The following is a 21,976-nucleotide window of genomic DNA, read 5'->3' as shown; positions in this document are numbered from 1 at the left end:
AGGCAATATTAAAAGGGGAAAACTATAAACTTGCATGAATCTGTATGAGATGGCTTGTAGTTAAAAAGATCAGAACCAAATTATCACAAGCCAGTGGACCTCATGGTTACAGAAGCTCCTGTTCCTTTAATGAGATGACAAGCGACTCCATGACAAAGAAAACCATTTCTAATGATCAATGATCAGAAGACCATGACTAATGAGACTGGCCTGGTCCTGTTTAAAGGAGAAAAACCAAATAGCACACTTGATGGGATTCCATGGCTTCTGCCTGTCTACTGTACACCACATATGCAGAAATCCAAGTTAATAATAACTCTGTGACTTTTCGAATGACATTAATTAAGAGATAATAGTATTGTCTTTAGAAATATATAGTAGGCAACATAACACTGAAGAATACTTGATTTTTTTTTTTTTTTGCTGTAGTCTAACTCTGCCTTCTGCAACACTATTAGCTCAAAAGCCTGGAAAACAAGTTTTTATTGAAAACAAGCAACTACTAATCTCCTAGCCCTAGAAAAGGAGAAGTACTGCTAAGACGCTGAGATTTGCGAGGACTCACCATGCTGCAGTTACTGTGTGCAGAAATGCACTTCTTGTCGTCGCACCACTGGCAGCCGTTGGTGTTGGCGGTGCAGCTGGCGCAATCCGCGTACCGGTAACATCTGTCGTCCGCAGCAGCTGCCACACAAACCAAACAGAAACGTCCCACACAAGGAGAATAACGCCACCTTCCTGACACTTCCGCAGAGCTTTTCCTGTTACAGCCTTCATTTGAACTCTAGCCATTCATAAGGGTTTAAGTTACTGTAGGAAATTAATTCTTTTCAGTTAATAGGATTTAGTCCTTTAAAAATTCCTTCAGTAACAATTTTATTTGAAGGTTCCTAAGTCTCATATTCACTGATTTGCAGCATGCAAGCTCTCTTAACACAATGCAAAAATTAACTGTATGAAAATTTTTTTTAAGTATTTTTCCTTCACTCTTTTAACATGGAAAAAAGATTTTCTTCAAACATAGGATTCTAAAGAAATATTAGATGGCTATGCAAGAAGATGAGACAAAAGTAGTAATTAAAACAATCTAAGACATATGTGAGCTACACATGGACATTTTAAATCTTTGTAAATTAGTTTATAAACCTAATAATGACTGGTAAGTTAAAACTCTGTCCTTTAGGTACAAAAAGTATTTGAAAAAGAGTTAATGTTATATTCTTAATAACAGGACTTGGACTAAAATTTAGGTTAGGTAAAATCATTTAGGACATAAATTATTACTTCTATTTAAAGGAGGTAAGGTTTTAAAAATCACAGGAGAATTTGTATAATCTCCTATGCTGATTACTGTGTTCAGTTCCTGTTTGGTTTGGCTTCTTTAGTTTCAGGCACATGCAATCTTAAAAGATTCTCTTGCCAGGGAAGTTCTGTCATCCAAGAATCGATTTTTTGAAAACCACTAAAATTTCTGCTTATCCTATAATATTGACTATCAGCAGTTTCCCAGATGATACTCTCAACCAGGTAATAACTGAGCCAAGTAATGTAAAAGAATTTATGAAAAACTGGCTTTTGGCAAAAAATAATCACCTGATACTGGAAGAATTTGACAGCAGTGAAGCAGTGCAGTTCACACAACTTCTTCAGAACTGGAATTACACAGACCATATTTCTTCCAAGTTGAGTTGTACTTTATTTCCACTGCAACACCTGTACTTGAGAAACTGATCTAACTTTTTTATTTTCTTTCAGCCTGTCTGTGCTTTATTTTCTTTGGCTTTTATAAACACCTGTTGCTATGATCAGCTTTTTATAAAATCCACTTTTGTCTGTATTACTTTTGAATATAATGCCACAAGGTTTTTTTCTTTTTCAATATAGATGAAACTTTCTAGACTGTAGATCTCTAGAAGTTCTGAAACTGTACAAAAGCTATTTTCCAGAAAACTGTACCTGGATAATGTTTTTCTTATATGACGCACCTTTTTTTTTCCTGAGTTTGAGACTTTATAGCCAGTCTAGAAACAAGTAAAAGCTATCAGAAAAATAAAATGTCTTGAAGTATTGATTAATAACAGTGCTAGTAACTTTTCAACAAACATTAAACACAGACTGGCAGTTTAATTGTATGGCAGTTTGTACATACAGCACACAGCCAAAGTTTGGGAAGCAATTTTGCACTGTGCTGAAAGGAAAGATGCACAGAAAAAATAGTAGGTGCATGTAGCAGGGATAAATATTCTGTCCATGTGACATATAAGCACAACACTTTCACAAGCAATTTATTTGTGACAAGCCAAAATGCTTCGGAATAGGTTGGAACAGTTATTCATAACAGCAAATTGCTGTTTCAAACAATACAGCTATCACAATGCCACAGAGAAATTCATATGACAAACTTGAACCCATCTGACACACTGCAAAGGGCTTGTTTGCCTCGGGTTTTTTTCCAGCTGTGCCTGTACTATATTCTTCTCTACAAATGCTTCTGTTTCATAGGCAATCTGCTTGAAGCAGTGAAGCTTTCCTCTCTTACTGGCACATACAGGTATGGGAGTGCCATATGCTCATAACATCAGGTATCATTTGCAGTGCCTATTTGTGCTCTCACTGTTCTGCTATGCCTTAGCACCTTAAACTTGTGCTCTTTTGCATCTACTTCTTTGCATGCAAAATACAAAAGGATTCCACAACTGAATGATATTTTTAAAAAATTACATCTCTTTCACTGGGTATTCTCACGAGGGAACACTCTTAACGTTCCAGCCACCATTTCCACATGGTTGCTTCTTTGGGGACTACCCACACCCATCTCCTATATTGCATTACAAACCTGACTAGAGTTCACTTACCTGTTTTCTTGGGACATTTTGCTCTAAGGATATTATTAGCATGTCCAGATTCCCAAGATTCACAATGTTTCTTGTTCCATAGACACCTTATTCCTGGACGAGCATTTTTGCACAGCTCTTCATCTCTGAATGCTTCACAGTTGGGAGGCTTGTATACGAGGACGTCATTCAATAGAACACTTGAAAAACCCCCAAATATATACATGGACCTATTGGGAAAAAGCAAGGAAATTTAACTGTTACTGTAGTCCCAATTTCTTGATTTCTTATCTGTCTTGATGCACAATTAAAAATCCACATATTATCATTAAAATAAAATCTTATTCTTTCTCTAATAAAGACTCTATCAGTGGTTCCTTTATTGATTCCTTTTTCAATTTTTTTCTCCATGGAAGTTGAGAGTAGCAAAAAAATTGCTGAAAGTTCCTTGTTCTTTATGGATTAGGGAGTGGCATATCCAATGTCTGGAAAAAAGAATGAAGAGCTTTGGAAGAATGCACTCATTTTTGCAGTTAAATATTGAGAACATGAATATGAGAGCATGAAATACTGGCCTGCTGAAAACAAGAACACTCTTTTCAAGACAGGCAGCAACAATTGGCAAGATGGATATCTCTTTTCAGTAACATTTCTGGTGCAGTAGGTGCTGACACAGGAAGCAAAAGACTAAACCTGAATCCTCACCCTTCTCATTAAAACTAGGAGCTAACAGTTTCAGGTAAGAGATAGTAATAGAAAACCTCTATATCTGTTGTATGATATACTGCTAAAACAGAATTAATCACAGAGTTACTAAGAGCAGAAATCTGGAGAGTGTCTTGTATTGCACTGTTTTGGTACCAAAAACCCTGTGAAAAATACCACTTTTTTTTTTTTAATTAAAAAAAAAAAACAACATTTTTAATGTAGTTCATAGAAAGTGACAGCTCTCAAAGTATCAGACACAGCTTAGATGGCATAAAACACACAAATCATAATGAAAAACTATCAGATGCTGAATTCATTACTTTGAAGCAATTTTGTCTTAATAAGTAAATCTGTTCATTGATTAATGTCAAGTGCTCTGTGTACATACTTACAATTTAGTGCTGTTTTTGTGAAAAGCAGTCACACTCTTATTTGTAGCATTACTCATTACCTCATTTCTGACCTATACAGGATCCTTATATAGAGGATCCATAAGTTGCCCACAAATACTTCAGTACTGACTTTATTAGAGGGATGAATAATGTAGAAGAGGTACAATGATCTACAGTACTGCAACTTCAGATACTAGGCCAATTGGCAACCAGCAAAACAAAAGCTGAGACAAGTTAACAACATACATTTCTTTAAACCGGACTATTGTTTTCTACAACTTTACCAACTTAATATCATCTAGTTGCTGGCAGGCTTTTCCTTCTTCAGGTGGTAAAGATGATAACTGTATCAGTATCATCAAAATCTCTCCTTTTTCCCAGCAAATTTTAGTTACATGGTTATTTTATAATTGTAGAAGAATGAAGAATTATAGCATACTGCAAAGAGAAAAAGACTTCCGCCATCACACCTAAGGGAGGGTTATAGTTGGTACCAAATATGAAATTCAGTGTAGCCCTCAATACTGAGAAAACACCTCAGTCCTCTGGAATGTTCACCTAAATTGTCACTGAACATATCCCCAGCACACTGGGAATTAGCTGTACTGATTACCTGATGAGCATTATTTCTCTTTTAATAAGTTACATCAGATCTGTTATTGAACCATATTCACTTAAGTGTGATTTCTGCTACAGGTTTTTCCTTCAGAAAAATGGCAAGGAAAATTTAAGAGACACTTCATTTACCCATTACTGACAACAGCAGTGTGACCAAATCTGTTGACATCTCGATGCAGATTAGGTTTTGGTAAAATCTTCCATTCATCACAAGCTGAAAGACAAAACAACAAGCATATATCAAATAATTTGAAAAGTTTTCGGCAAAATACATGTGAAGTATATTTTAACCACTCAAGGATAAATCAACTCAACTGCTTTAAGATGCATTTGTGAGTAGATGCTTCAAAAACCTGTCAGCAACACTGATCTATCCTAACATTTATCAAGACCGCAGGACATTCACAGAAGAGTCACTTTATTACATGTACAGTCGTCTGCCTTCACAGCCAGTTTCAACACCCACAGGAACAAACCCTGGCCATTGTTTTTTATCAAAGGATCAGTAATATTGCCCTCATGTTTACACACTCTCAAATTAGCTAAAGGGTTTCAATTTATAAGTATTTCATGGAATATCTATGGCAGTGAACTTAGTTCTTAAGTGTTTAAAGATAAACTATCACTCCTCCAGATGTGCAACCCATCTCATTATTGTCTTACTTTTGGTATCTTGATTTAAGTATGCTACTAATTACTTTCCACATACTGGAGAGGAATGCTGAATCAGGATCTCCACATCAAATTAATTATTCAAGCTTATTTTTTTTTTTTAATTGCTGTACACAAATGTGGTTTCAGTGTGGTTTAATTTTTCTTTCCTGATGAGAGTTTTAGTTATTTAGAACAATTACTCTTTTCTTCATTATTTCCTACGTAAACTTTACTGACTTCATATATTCAAAACCCACAGTAATAGAAATAGGGAGCCCCTACAGATTGAAACTTCAAGGAAAGTACAGGGCTTTTGCACTTTAATTTGGGTAGAGGCATCTCTCAGTAGTCAGGTCATAACACCTCACTCCCCAGCTTAAAAAACCAGAAATGGATAAATCCAGGAAGAACAGTCTTCCAAGCTGGTCTCGTTCCCACTGTCAGAACAGCTCAACTCCGCCAGGGCTGCTGTTCTGGCACTTCTAATGCAGAAAATTATTCACAGCACAGAATTACAAAATTATTGACAGCAGCACCTTGTGCAGTCAGCATCCAGTTAGCAAAGCACACTGGAACACCTCGGTGCAAGGTCACACGAGGAGGGACTCAGCACACAGGAGGGGATAGCAAGGCACAGCTATGGCAGCCACACCACTAAATCAACTCGTGCTTTCACCAAATCACAGCCTGAGCCCATAAAGAGAGCCAGTGTGAGACCATGGCTGTGATAAATAAAATTACACCTCTTTATAAACTGGAAACAAAATCTAAAAGCAAATTATTACCAGAGTAAAGCAGATGGCTCAAACAGCAATAATTTTGACATAGATGGTGGACTCAATGGAATTAGCAGTGTGAAGAAAGTACAGCAAGCTTCATGCATAGCCTTATAGGAGCAATACACCCTAAATTCTTACTTCTTTCTCAACTCCTACCTTCTATCACTATCATTGTTAACATTATATTACCATAACACTATGGAATTATTAATACATTTCATCTTTCACAATTGCTCTTTTCTTATTTTCTCTATTTAAATAAAGTGATGGAGGTATGTACAATCCCAGAGAGATGTTCCTGAAACAGTTTCAACCAAAAACAAGCATTTTAACAATTGACCAGCAAAATCTTACTGTTACACTTTAAAATCAAGTTCTTGCTCTTAAGTCACTGCACATTAACAGACACAGCATGCATGAACTTGTGTGCCTTTGATGGTAAAGGAAAGAATTTAGGAAACCCACACTAAATTTCCACCTGATTTTAAAACTCACACTAAATTTTCACCTGATCTTGCGACATGCTGACATTAATTTTCTTATATTTACAAACATATACATTATGAATGTAAATATATAGTCTTTCCTGTACTTAGAAATTTATTTTAGAAAAAATGGGATTTAACACCAAGGGAAGACCATAAAACCATAATAAAGGCTGATTTTCAGATGAGGAACCCCTGAGGGCTGGATATATAATAATTCCTTTCTTACTGATGGTATTTTTCAAACTGGCAGATCTTTTCAACAGAGTACAAGAAAAAAAAAGAGGGAGGGAAGCTTATTACAAATAGCTTCCCCTCTTATCTCCTCCTAGATTTCTCAATGACTACTGAACACTGAACAGAGCACTGTGCAAGAAAAATACTTTTGCTCAGCTTTCAATTCCTGATGTGAGTTTCTCTGTACAATTGATTAATACAAAATACAGATAGTTTGCCAGCTGATTCCTGGTATTTTTCAGTAAAGAATCAAATAGAATTCATCCCTGCCCATCATCTTCAAACTCCTTTTGAACAACTCTAAGCACTCAAGTTTCCAGACTTCACTGTATCATTCCAAGGGAAAAAAATTACCAGTGGCAGATGTAATATTATATACAACATGATTTATCAATATTACAGCATTCTGTGTGTTGTTTGTATTATATTAAGTCTAATAATGATGGTAAACTCTGTGCAGCAAAGAATAAAGTATTTTCCTCCATAAAATGTTATACCCTCAAGGCATTTTACTGATAGAAAGTGGAAGATAGCTGTATCTGTTCTATCTGTAACCAGGTACAGCACATAGCATGTGGAAGCACAATCTGGTTTTAATAGAACCAGTTACTAAGCAGATGAAGAAACAATACTATTAATTTTAAACTTATTGGCAGAATTTTTAGCCACTGAAAAGTAGAAAGAGAAATAAAGGGGTTATTTTCTTTCAATTACAAAGGCTTCTGCTTTAAGAATAAGCTGTACCACGTTATAACATTAAAAGAAAAAGTTTTATCCTCCTCCCTGGTGTAGATTAAATGGTTACCAGATGATAGAGAAGTGGCTCTGACAGAGAATCACCAGTCACACACATTTCTGTGATGAAACACCACAGAAATACTCTGGATTTGAAGCAATCCAGCTGATGCTGGCTGAGAAAATTCCCACTTGAACTTTGCACAGGGTATTGCTCTCCAGAGCCCTCACTCCAGCAGGTCAAGCCTCAGCACATCTCATCTCCAACCTACTGGCCACACTGCATTACTGATATCAGAAAGGATGACCTGGACATTTCACAGGAAAGTTGTCAATGCTGCAACAGTATTCATACACTACTGGAAGGCTTCCCAGTATGATATTATAGAAAAAAATTTAAAAACAAACCCCAAAAAGAAAACAGCCAAATAATTTCTAATGAACATTATAGCATCACTAAAATACTTGAACACAGAATCTGATTTTAAAAATTTAACTAATTAGGCTTACCAAAATGTGACTGAACAGAGGAAAAAAATAGAAAAAAAATAGTATTGTTAAAAATAAGAAGCAAAAGTTGTTAGGACAGTCTTTAAAAAAAGAGGCAACCAATGTTCCATACTTCACTTCCAGAATCACATTTTTATTTTGGCACATTTAGTGACAACCTCTTACTGCATTCAGAGCCTTAAGAGAAGGCATGTGAAGCCACTACTTTATGCTTAGATTTATCAAATAATTTCTAAACTTGTATTTATTCTGCTCAATCACAGTCTGCAACAATGCAGTGCAGCCTTATGTGCAGTGCAGCTACACAGAATCCAATGCCAGCTTATGCTTCTATTTTCTCTTTAAAATTTTTTAATAATTACTAAGTTCATTTTTCTTTTGTAAAAGTAGTAATGCTGGTTCACAACATATGGACATCATTATACTTCTGTCTGGTCCTCATTTATGACTCTGGACAACGAAACACTGAACAAAAACAGCTAAAACATCATGAAAGTTATGTACTAGCAGAAAACTTATTTTCTGAGTCTTTCCACACTTCATAAATATTTTTCTTTAATCAGATAATAAAAATCTCCTTACTCTCAGAAAAACACAATGGCAAGTATGTTCATAACAGCATGAATCGAATTTAAACTCTAGAACTAACATCTACAGCAGAGTCTAAACATATAACAGTGACTCCCCAAGCAGTATAAAGAAATAACAACCTCATGCTTTGCTATTAAAAGGAGCAATTAGTGCATTATATTATTATGGCTTTGCTCTTCTAATAGCACAGCAATATGGAGGTAATTGCTCTTACAGACTGCACCAAAACTGCATTTATAACTTAAGTGCTTAGGAACACATAAAACTTAATCTTTCACAGGCACTGATTTACATTTTCTTTGTGATGACACATTGATATCCATTTGTAACTCCAGAAACAGGGAGAACTGCAAAAATAGATGTGTTCATATTGGAAAAAAAAAATTCATAGATATTTAAAATACTTCATTTTGTTAAAGGCAAAGACTAGAGGCGAAACAATTTACCCTACAAGCAAACAAATTACAAATATACAATTCATTTTTATTACAAAATACAAGCAATATGTTTGATTACAAGTGGAACTAAAGTCAATCTCATGAAATACTTTAGAAGTTTTTTTTTCAAAACGGGAGAATGTTTCTAAGCTTTGTTTGAATACCCTAGAAGAAACTTAATATTTCACATGCAATATTGTCTTTCATAAGCAATTGAATTTGCATACTATTTAATCCATAATAATAAACTGAAATCCAGATAGTAACAAAAGAAATATTGTGGAGTATATTATTAGTGTAAACATATGGGTTATTGCACTTCTCCCACAGATCCAAACAATGCAGAACTCCAACCACCACTAAGAGAAAGCACAGAAACAGCTGCCATGTTCCCAGGATTTCAGGTTTTGGCTTTTACAGAGATGCCCTGTCAATAATTCTCTGTACCTATCAAGGGTATCCAGACACCTCAGCAACTGTCAAATGTGGAGCAAAAGGGCTGAGACTGAATACTTCATAAACTCAAACTTAAGGAACCTAGGCATGCAGAGATATATTTACTAACTGCATCATTCAGGACAGAAACTAAAATAAATATCCTTAGTCTTCAAAAAAAGCTTTTATTTAACTGTATTTTAATACTGATCTCAGTAGTTAGAATCTGTTTTAAACTCCGATTCTGTGCATCTAATCTATTTTTATCTGCAAATTTTGCATGTGAATACTCTTAAAATATCATCTAAATTGCTTTTCTAAGATCTGATTGGAACTGAAATAGAAGTTTTAAGCATATGGAGACCCTTGTAAAGAAAAGCCATAACCATCATAGAGAAAACTGCAGGTGAACCTCAGCATTCAAGACTGTCCCCATTGCCAAGCTTCCTCTTTCAGCTTAATGAAGCAATAACAGCACAGTTAGAAAATACCTGACCTCTACAAGAATAACCCTCTGTGGATCTTTCAGGGGCTTCCAGAGAAACCCAGGGAAAACCTGGTGGTAAAGAAATCAAAGTAGAACAGAAGTATACCAAGGCCAGATTTCTAAAGCTCTTTTTTGTTTTTCAATGCAGCAGTCTTCTTATCATGCATGTATTTACTGCTGTATAAGTAAATACATCAAGCAATATTAAACTATGAAAATTACAGCACCATAGCACCTTTTTTAATGTCTCCCCATCTCCGTGTCTTCACCTTTAACAAATATGCAGTAGGTATTTGAAATTACTAAACTGAGCTCTTGACTTATGGCACATTTAAATGTCTAAAACTTGTTATAGACTAAGCTCAGAACTGACAGAGCAGACTGACTCAGAAAAGCAGAGCGGGAAAAGGTAACTCTGTCCTAAGCTTGGTAAAATGAATTTCTCTCTGGAGATACTTATCTCTGTGCCTGGACTAGAGGAGGAGTGTGGATTACCAAATGCATTAGAAACCAACCTTTCAGAAAGCTAAGCTTGACTGAGTGAAGCCACATGAACAGTTATTCCACATTAATATGAAAACCAGAGTTTTCATGGGTAATAAAAAGCCAAAGCAATCTATCCAGAGGGCTGTGTCACATATAATAAGAGAGATAATCAAAAGTACTCTCTAGCCCAACTTGAACATAAATAGCATAGGCTCTATCTCCAGGATTCAGCTGGTTTCTAGACAGCACCCATTTTTTACAAGACAAGGCTAACACTCCATCACTTGCAAGGTATCTAGGAAATGTGATGCTGATAGCATCGTATATTTTTTTCTTCCAAGTATTGTTCAAAAACTCATGATACAAAGTAAATAAGATTCTGAAATATACCTATTGCATAATTATTTAATTCTTCATAAAGTATTTCAAGTTTTCTGAAAAATGTTTTTATCAAATGTGTGCTGTGAGTTTTGTTTCTAAGTTAGTAAAATGAATATTACAGAATCAAGTCGGAATCAAATCAATCTTCATATAGTCCATTTTTTAAGATTAATTACTACTACATCCAAAGAGTGATTACTACATCCACTTCTTTTGTACTTCATCAGTTTCGTAATACATGGAGAATGTGACTTGCAAGAAAATACAAATACCAAATTAAATATAACCAACTAGACATCAAAATATCGTTTTACTTAAGAAAAAACCTAGCATAAAGCATTTTCATGAAAGATGATAAAAAACTACCGGGGTGTGAAAGTCAGAAAGTTACATTAATTCAGATCTTATGATTCACACTATTGATCTGTAAGTGCACATTTACAAATAAATGTAGACCAATAAATAATACTATGCTTCAAAATTAGAAAGGAGGTCTGTTTCATTAAAAATTAAATCCACATGTAAACTGAAATGAGAACAAAATCAATGGCTCACACCGTCAGATGCCTATCAAAAGTTAGGGAATATGCAAGAGAGGGTAACAGTAAAAAAATTCATCTGTTTTGCTAAGGTATTATTTGCACACCCATTTAAACTGCCAGGAAATAACCCATACATGTTCCATGTACTGAAATTAGTAATTATTTTTGTATTAAAGCAAAGACATCGCATTGATATCTACAGTGAATGCCATAAAGAGCCATTAACTAGTCCTGAAAGAAGGATCATGTCTCAGCCTCTTCTACCACTGTAGGCAGCTGATAAAGGCTTGCCAAAAGTAGATCCAGGCAATATCCACAGGCTATTCTCTCCAGAGCATGCATGAGTTCATTTCCCAGGCTGCTCTAACACATTTCCCTTTTTTTGGCTCCCAGGACAAGAGACTGTGCTTTTTGGCCCCAGTGTGTGCTGTATGATTATATTTAAAGCCTGAATATAAGTTATATGTTTATATTTAAAGCCTATGCATAAAATAAAAACATGAACATCGGAGAAGGGGAAAATTATTTATGGTAAGAACAGCAGTGGCACAAGATAGGAAAAAGATTATGGACTCGTTGAATTCTCTTCTATTTATAGCCTCCACAATCCTGTAGGGAGGCTTTTCCATAAGTGCACAGCTCAAAGGGTTGGAACCACTCACTAGAATGAAAGCTGACACCCACCTAGTCTTGTCTTATCACAGTTTTTCTACCAACTGTATTCTTATCATATATTTACAAACACCAATCTTTTTTGCTCTCAGCCACACTCTTTTGAAATTATATATCCTTATATCCACAACCTTTTATCATCTCCTAAAGGCTCCTCATGCTTCACTCAGCCCTAATACCACTTGCCATGAAGAGCCTTTTTACAGTTTGTCTTCCTTAAAAGTGTGTTGCCAAAATACTACAAAAATACCCAGGGCCTTGAAAATGGCATGGATGCTGCAATGCCTTGCCCCACAAATCACAATCTTTAGACAAAATGGAACAAAAATCTGTAAAATTTATAAATAACTTGAAGGTGTTTGGGATCCAAACTATAAAGAATCACATTAGCTGGACTAGAGAAAGCAAAATTATGGTATTTAAAACTATAATGAGAAAAAAAACAGTACAATACATACCTATATCATATGAAAGAAAGTCAGCAGAAAAACACTTTGCACCATTGCTCAGGGAAGTATCATTATGAGTGTTTCCACCAAAAATGAGCATAGCTCCATTGATTAAGACAGCTGAATGAAGGTATCTTGCAAAGCCACTCTCTTTCAAAATAGTCCTACAAAACATAAGAACAAATACATAATCACACATGAAAAACAGCATATGGGCATCAAGAAGATTTATACATGAAAGCAACAGAAAACAAAAAAAAATAGTCAACTATAGCTATTACTCAGTAAATACAATGACATTTAATCAGACTGTTTCTAGGATTATCCATTTTCTCATGGTACAAAAAAAATATGTTTATGTAAAATATCACACTTCTAGTTAAAATAAAACAGTTTGCCAAATAATATACCTGAAATTAATTTTAATATGTTTACATTCTTCAGAAATTATTACTGATATGGTAAATTTTACTCAAGACTGAATGAAAACTCATTCATAGCATTAATTCCTATTCTTATATAGCCTTAGCCATGTTAAGTTTTGCTCAAAAAATGCAATAAAAATTCTTTAGAAGGCTAAAATAATCTGTATATCATCCTTAAAACTGCAAAATGAAAATATTTTTTTAATTGAACACTCAGACCCAAAAAGAAATGGTAGAAGGCATTCTAGGTACATTTAAAACACTTGCACTGCTTCATAAACTTATTCAGACTGGTAAACTCAAACATAGCGAATTTCAGTGCTAAAAAATAAAACTGTCCAGGCAACTGAGGCTTTGATCTCTGTCTTCATTCACTTTAGCCTCTCTGTGTGTGGCCTGCTTTGTGCCAGAGCAATGGCACAGCCCCAGCAGTAGCCAAGAGCTATCAATGCACAGTTTGAAAGGGGCAGATGTGGGGCCAGTAGAAAGAACAGAATACAAACTTGATTCAATCCCAGCAAATAAATCTTACCAAGGAAGAGAGTAACCATCTGTGGGTTTTACCAGATGAATTAGTTAAGCAGACCAGCTGTAGACATGTTTGTGAAGAGCTGATTAGATCACCACTACAAAATACCCTTCACTTTCTACTAATAACCATTCATTGTTTCAGTAATCTAAGTTTACAAGTTTAGACTCTCATTTTCATTTATGTTACTACACACTGCTCAAATCTACAATTAAGGTGTTAGTCATTCGTTTCCTGTATGAAACTGACTCAACAATCTTTCCTTATGATTGAATAATACTGTCTCTCTTGAACCACTCTCATATTTGTTCAGTATTTTTGCATCATCATCACGTTTGAGGGAAAAGATTTAAAGTACATCTCATTTTTGTTACATAATAACACAAATCAACCAACAAACTTGAGATATTTTAAGTGATAAAAGATTGCATGTTTAGGTGAGTTCAAAGGAAAGCAACAAACTTGAATTCTCATATTATTATTGAAACAAATTCCCCCCAGCCCTGGAAAGTAACATCAAAAGAAATATCAAAGACTAAATGAAAATAAATTAGTATTTTTATTGCTCAAAAATGGGACAATTCCTTCAATCCACTTACATACCTATGCACGTGCTTCTGCTTTTGACCCCTTTTTTTCCTTTCCTAATAAATAACTTGCTTTTCTCTTGTGTATTTCTGATTAACATACTTTGAAAACAGAGTACAACATAAGTATGTTTTTCTAACCACAAATTGGCTTGATACAGTATACTTATGGTACCCTCAGATAAATGTGGTGTTTGGGTTCAACTCATCAGTTAGCAACATGGAAAATCAGAATTACGTGGAAGTAGAACAAGACAATATTTTTTAGTTATTTTCAACTGGAAATGGAGGAATTCTGCTGCTATGACTCGAAATAATGATAATATCCCAGGAAAATGTTATCTTTGTCCATTCAGACTACAGGGACCTTTCTGTCTTTTGCTTCTCCAGTTTTCTACAGCCCCTATTGCCTAATTTACACTAATTGCTATACACGAGTCTCTGCCTTGATGATCTGCCTCGCAGCTGTCTACAAATAGTTGTGTTCATCACTAAAGGCCTGAAGAGACATACACTGTTCTGGGGATAACTAAGGATTCTCCTCTACACAGTAGATACAAAAAAATCTCCACAGGTTTCTTTTTCGGAATTCTCACTTTTTTACTTGTGACCCAACTGTGCTGCCCCACTCCTAGTCCTTACCACAGTGTGGTTTGGTTTTTTGGGGTTTTTTTCCTGTAATCATTGCATATTGTGTGATGAGTTCCATCCCTCAGAGTAGCAGCAACTTTTCCTCAAGATTCAGCAGAACTGTAAGTTTGTTAATTTGGCCATGATTTTCACTATTCATTAGCATCACTAATGAGGGCAATCTAGAGAACTCTCCAACACATATCAACCCCATGCAAATTCTGTGAGAATCTCAGCAGGTTTCCCCTGAATCCATTATTTATGCACATATCCGTGTATCTGCAAGCATTAGTCCTGTTAACTATGCCAGTGCCAAGTGCTGCAGGCAGCAGCACCACTCTGGAGTGGTAACAGAAACACCCAGAAGCCAGCAGGTGCTTCCACTGCTTCAGGCCATTATCCAAGCCCAGCTCCATGCTGCACCCCAGCTGCAGCAGCAGGGCAGTAATGCAAAGTAATGCAGGTATTGCCAGCACTCTAATACCCCATTGTGTATTAGCTCACACTAGGAATTAAAATATCGCCCTCTCACATTCCAAGAAACATAAAGCTTGTTTAATTGATATTAAGAAATGAAAACCTACGTGCAAGAGTTGAATATGTGATCAGATTTGTATACCTCAACTTACCAAAGCTTGTGAACCTCTGCCAGATGACCCACAGAAATGGAATGAGTGCCAGAGACAAACAGTGAGGACCAGCATGGGCATGGGCATGAGAGAGCCATCAAAATTCCAACTCTTCCTCATACCACACCTATCCTGTGAACGTTCAGTCTCTTACCTCACTGAGTGCTTTGAATGCTAATTAACAGGTGTCACAGACACAGTAAACAAAAATTTTATTACTACATGTCATTACTCCATCCTCTGAGCCCATTTTCAGTCCCACAGTAAAATTCATTCCCAGTGTAAATCTCACAAAACAAAGATGAGTTCTCTACAAGCTGCAGAGAATGCTACATTAGTACAGAGTCAAATTAAGTATTCTTTATTAGTTTTTATATGAATAATGCATAAAAATATTCCAGCAATTATTATTTTATTGTCAAACAGACCATCAAAGGAAAAAATATCACTTTGTTCCAAAAATAGAATAAGAAAGTATTAAAATTCCAGAAACTCATAAATACATTAAAAAAAAAAAAATCTTGTATTAAGGTTTCCAAATGCCATGAGTTAATGGTATTAAGAACCTCAGTGAAACCAAACCCATGTTTCGAACATCTGAGAGCAAGTTTTGGGTACTTAAAGTGAAGCCATTAGTACGCTAAAAAAATATTAAATCACAAGAATAAAATGTTCAAAGAAATAGCTCTTGATCTCAAATCATCTGTAAGGTAAGAAAAAACATTCAGGGTCGCTTTCAGAACATAAAATACATGTAATCTTCATAAATTACAATAAACTTGAGAAAAAATAAACTAGAATATGGAAATAGATAGAAATAGAAACACTACTAGATTATAGAAATAGATAGAAATAAAAACACAGAGCATTCATAACTAAGGATTCCTATATAATACCAGAGGTCTTCTCTCTTATTTCTCTGATGGCTTTGTGAAAAACAACCTTCCACATTTCTTAGGGCTTTTTACTTCTTTAAATAACAGCCACAGTAACATACACCAGTGGTATATTCACACCATGAGGAAACAGTTCACATGTGCTATTTCTGCACAGTGGTTGTGCCTGGAAAGGAGAACTTCCTAATTTGTAGAACATGCACAAAGCTTCCTCCCTGCCATTCTCTCAATGAATAGCTCCACTAATCCATTGACTCAAGTCTAGCCCCTCACCACAATTCTTCCATTTTGTTGCAGAGAATATGTTGTTCTGAAACGTGCAAAGGATATAGAGTTATCTGCATGACTTTCCTAGAACCTTACTCTATGCTTCTGTTTTCTTCAGTAACCTATAACTTGGTTTCCTACATTATAAATCAAACTTACCATGTCCGAGTATTAACTTCGTATCTGTAAAGATCATCCACCAATCCATATTTATTGCCAGGCAATGCTTTGTATCCACCATGGACATAAATAGATTTTGTCAGTTCATCGTAGACACTGGTATGGCCATATCCACCTTGAACAATTGCTCCTTTTGTTTCTGGTACAAGCCAAGAGTTAGACCCTTGAAGAGACATTTAAAAACACCCATTATTTAAAGGCTTACTACTGCTAAATCACAGTACTAGGAGATTTAAGGATATAAAATAATTTCCAATATAATTCTAAATACAGCAATAACTATTAAGATTTATTTTAAGAAGTAGTTGTATACTAATGTATCAAAATATCTGCAATTAGATAATGTCAGACTATTACCTGCTATTCTTAATCAAGTCAAAAATACATCATTGTTACTGCTGCCAGGCAGTATCTTATCCTCTCCCACACGTGACTCCAGCACTTCCACAAACAAACAAAAACAAAAAGCCCAAAGCTTTTTGAAAATATAAAATTAGGAGTTATGATTAATTCTCACCAGAGATGGCTGATGAGAATTCAGTGCTCCAGCTCCTTCAGATTCATTAGGAACACCTGTGCTCAGTCACAGGGAGTCTGAGGAGCCTGGCAGGCACTGAACTGCAGCGAGTCATGAGAAGCACACAACATAAGGCAGCTCCAAGTGTGCATGGATATGGGCAGACGCTTTGGGAGTAACCGTAAAATTATTGAGCTAAAATCCATTTCCAAACACTGTTTCTTAGTTGTTTAACTGCAAATATACCCATTCAGTTGCAGAAGACTCACAAAAGAATAATTTTATAGCAGCTCATTCAACTGGCATTTAAATCCATTATTTACATTACATGATTAATAACTGCAAAGTGACACCAAATAGAAACAGCCACAATAGCTGTTATGACTGAAGAAGAGAATACAACAGGAAAATTTTTTACCATAGCAAAAAAAAAAAAAAAAAAAAAAAAAAAAAAAAAAAAAAAAGACACCTGTTAAGTTCTTGCTGCCCATAGCCCCAAAGCGTCTGTTTTCCCCCCTCCATCTCCCCAGATGATGATGTAAGTCACAAAAAGAGCAAGCCAAGAGGTATTTCCTGCACAAGGCAGCCTATAACAAAGAGCCTGTGATGACTGGGAGTCAGTGCTACAGACATGAAACAGAAGTAATTCACTCCCAGCCTCATGGAGATTGTCAGAACAGAGTCTGGGCAAGGACATCCAAAGCGGAGCCGTCTCCCAGTTCTTAACCTCAGCTGACTACCATTATAAAGTCATTTATCCAAGGCCAGCACACACCACCATACACCTTGCTTCCTCTGAAAGACAGGCTAAATCCCATTCTAATTTTTATCTGATATTATGTAGGTAGCTTAGATTAACTCTTTTTTCTCCTGATCCTCATGAAGAGGCTCATGATTTTGCTATCGTACTTTCCTTAAATAGTTTCCAGGCACTGCCTCCATAAGTTACATTTCTTTCAGTAACAAGTGTTTATGGCAAATTATAAAGTATAGATTCTGAGGAAGAATTGTGATGATTTTTGTGTGTATGAAAGTTGGTATTTGTGTAATACGCAATTTATTACAGAAATACTATTTATTTCTGATACAGAATATTTACATTATTTATGTGCAGTGTAATGTAAGCAGTATTTTATTTCAATCCCCATGTTGGATATTATCAAGCTATGAAGAAGTGCAATTCTGAACACAAATATAAAATTTGTACTGATAATACTGTACATTACATACATATTACTTTGATAACAAATAGATTTACTTATACAATTTCTGCAAGAGAGCTGGTGAGGAGTCAGCCTGCAGATAAACCTTTCTATTACCAACAATATCTTTATTTTTTTATTTAATGATCAGTCCTAGAGACTGGCATATATGCTTTTCAGGGGAAAAGAACTATTTCTCCACATAAATTGGCACAATGTTGTTGATAATATGCATAATAGAATATTTTGCGTTTCTATCGGACTGGTTCATGTAGCATTTATGAAGCATTATGGTTTATGTAGCAATGCTGTATTTGGTGATTCTGAGGTCTTTTCCAACCTAAATGTGGCTATGATTCTGTGTAGCATTTGGAACAGTCACAGTAACATTGTATATTGCATCACTTCACATGACTTGGGCAGAAATATGAAAATCTGTTCCTTCTTGAATTGAAAAAAAGTGCTATGAATAGCTACAGAAATTCAAGGAAAGAGGTCCAGCAACATCTTTCCAAAATAAAAGCCAAAAGCAGCGTTATGTTGCTCCTTCTACTTCCCATTCTAAAATTTAGCTGAGCTGCCTGAATTTCAAATACTGAAACGTGTATGTACAGTTTTGATATCATTCACACTTTAGCATCTTGAGTATTGCATCATTCATACAAAAGTACAATCCTGTCTATATTTAAAGACATTACTATGTATGTGATCTGACTTTTTGAAGCAGCTTATTGATATGAATCTTCACCTACCTTTTTTTAACAAAAATTCAATTTTTATTGAAGATGTTTATATAAGCCTTCTCATATTCAGAGATCCCCCTCTTTCTATCATGATATCATAAGAATATAGAAATATATATAATAAGAAGAAGTACTTAATTGACCAAACTAGTTGAAATTGCATTCTCAACAGCTTAAAAAGTCAAATGCAGAGAGAGCTTCATGAACAAACAAGCCAGAAATAAGGAAATAGGAGATTTTAAAAAACTATTTTTCCAGATTTAAATTTCAAGTCTAGTATGCAGCGTAAAAATAAGGAAGATACATTGGTCTTATCTGTCCTTATCATAATACAACCTTCAGATAGATCAGGTAGAAAGAAGTTAAAAAGAACAAAATGTCCAAGAAGCACCTTGGTGTGCCACGTTCATTTTATCACAGTGACAAACTTGAAAATTTACAAGCAACCAGGAAGTTTATGCTAACTTTAGCAAAAAAGAGGAGGCATATTACGTCACGGGGCCACTTCTTTTTACATTGTTTCAAAGAAATACTTTTAATCAAAAGCAATCCATAACCTACTTCTAAAGCCATAAAAAATCAGTCTAAAATACAGTGATATTATGTTAATCCAAAGAAACCTATCTTGCAAAAGAAATAAAATCACAGAAGACTTATTCAGAAGTTTCTTAATACATAAGGAGCCTTTATAAACCTCAGCTAAAACAAAACAACATTATTATATTCACCTTGAGACTCTCATTGAGATTCTTAGAAAGTTTATGAGGTATTGCTAACCTAAAGGGAAATAAATTTCCCTGGGGAGTAACCCAGAAAAGCTTTATGGTTCAAGTTCATAAAATCATTCACATAATTCCCACACCAGGATTTACTGGCTCCTCAGAAGTCATAAGTCTGGGTGCAGCAAGAAAGGACAACAGGAAGCTCTTTTCCTCCAGCAGCAACCACCACACCTTTGGAGTGGAAATAAATTCATGTGCCTTTGCATGGTGAAAATCTGCCTGCAAACCCTGGCCAATACTCCAGAATTTATTTTACTCTGATAGAAATTACTTTCTCCCCTAATCTGACAATGCCAGCGACATTTTGAGATTGGGTACACCTTTGATTGGCATGTTTTATCAACAAGAACTACATACCTACATGAAAAGCTAGCGATTTCCAAAATTATTTAAAACCTCTTCAGGTGTTAACACAGACCTCATGGAAATCATGGTCACAGCAACTAAATAAGGCTTTAGCACCAGAATTCCACATACCAAGTTCATCAAAGTACTGGATCCTAGAGGTTTCAGTACATATGAACCAAATGAAAAATTGCTTCTTTGCCTCTTTCTTTCAGTAGGCATGTGGCAAATGCTTAAAAAAATAGCCTTCATTAGGACTAAAAGCCATTACTGATAACATGTAGAAACCATAACAGTACAATTTGAAATGTTAAAGCAATATGCTTTTAAAGCAAGCAGAGAAAGAAAAAAAAAATCATGTGATATTATAAAAATAGAAATATGATACCCTTATTTTTATGAAATTTCCTTTCCTATTCAGATGAGTTCACAGGAACGCGTATCACTTCCTATGTCTTTTAAGTTTGGATCCTGTACTGCTAAAGTCCTCCCAAAAAAACAGTAATTCTTAATTCAAACCACCATCTGGAATTTTATGGTTAAAAATGTGTTCCTACAGCTGCAAAACTGTAGATAAATGCTACAGCCAACACAAAACTCAGGAAAGTTTACCACAAAATTCATTTCACTTCAAGGGGAGGGAAAGGAAGGAGATGCAGTGAGGTGAAATGACACATGAGAGTTCTCTGTGGCAGTAATGGTTCAGGTACCCCATGTTCTGCCAAGTTCTGTGAACCCCAACAGTCAATCCTTCATCAGATGAGGAGACACCTGAAGTCAATGGGTTTCCACAGTAATACCCCACACTGCTACCAGTTTCCTTTGTGTTTGATGCAAGTGAAACACAATTTCTCTAATAAACTAAATCTCTCACTAGAATACAACAAAAATGTACTCTCAAAAAGGAGACATTAAAAATTGAGAATAATTGACACACAATTGATAGAGAACTGCTTTCTCTTACTCCAAGCTTATCCCCATGGTAGGGAAGGTTTGAGGTTTTTTCTTTTTTTCTGTGTGTCATACATGCTTAAATAGATTGTTTTATTAATCCTCCACAAACATAGCTGTAACATTAAAGAAAAAAAAAAACATAGGAACAAGCTGTCCATTTCAACCATAAGGCTATCAATAAAATCAGCCAGGCAGAAAATTTTACAATACAAATCATGTTCCCTTCTTCCTAATTAAACTAACAATAATAGGTGAGAATAAAATTGGTACTTCTACTCCATATTAAATTAGCAGCATGTGAAGAAGCAAATAACTTAAAGTTCCAACAGAAGAAGCAAATAATTCAAAGTTCTCCAATAAACATTACATGAATGAGCATGCAGAAACCTAGAACAACATATTGCTTCCTTTACAGTAAAAAAAGAAAACATCTCTGATAGGTCAAAAAAGCCAACTTTCTGAAAGTCAGTTTTTCTAAAAAACAGCCTTTAATGCTTAACAAATATTAAAATACTGTTGTAAAACATCATTCTAAGACCAGAGTTTTAGGGTAGCTTTTATGCAGTTAAATTGGAATTTTTCAGTGTGAATAAAGAACATTATGGTGCTCTTCCTCTTGCTGCCATTCACTTTTATCCTTTTTCAACACTGTTAAATAATTTTGACACTGCCATCAGAGATAATGCCAGAGGGCATAAGGACTATCTGAGTTTCAAAGGGATTTTCTGAACCTATAAATCTGTTTAAACAGTCGTTATATAAATATGCATATGTGAAAAAAAATTAAATGGACAATTAAAACCAGTTATCATCCCTTAGCGTGTAGGTATTACATTGAAATGTTGTATTATGCCTCCC

At 35.2% G+C, this 21,976-nt stretch overlaps 1 protein-coding gene across 5 annotated transcripts in view; it reads right to left on the bottom strand.

Moving 5' to 3' along the window:
* ATRNL1 (attractin like 1) overlaps positions 1 to 21,976 on the bottom strand; it is a 427,695-nt gene that overhangs the window by 339,794 nt on the left and 65,925 nt on the right. For all 5 annotated transcript variants that reach the window (XM_030276507.4, XM_002186719.7, XM_030276506.4 and 2 more), the window contains exons 9-13: positions 16,555 to 16,738; positions 12,442 to 12,596; positions 4,682 to 4,766; positions 2,856 to 3,064; positions 566 to 684 (exon numbers count right to left, since the gene is read on the bottom strand). In XM_030276507.4, the coding sequence (XP_030132367.4) occupies positions 566 to 684; positions 2,856 to 3,064; positions 4,682 to 4,766; positions 12,442 to 12,596; positions 16,555 to 16,738 (752 nt within the window). The remainder of the gene's footprint in view (positions 1 to 565; positions 685 to 2,855; positions 3,065 to 4,681; positions 4,767 to 12,441; positions 12,597 to 16,554; positions 16,739 to 21,976) is intronic.

Source organism: Taeniopygia guttata, chromosome 6 (assembly GCF_048771995.1).
Source record: "Taeniopygia guttata chromosome 6, bTaeGut7.mat, whole genome shotgun sequence".
NCBI lineage: Eukaryota > Metazoa > Chordata > Aves > Passeriformes > Estrildidae > Taeniopygia > Taeniopygia guttata.
Note: the sequence above shows the minus strand (reverse complement) of the source record. Positions and strands in the feature narration are given on the sequence as shown.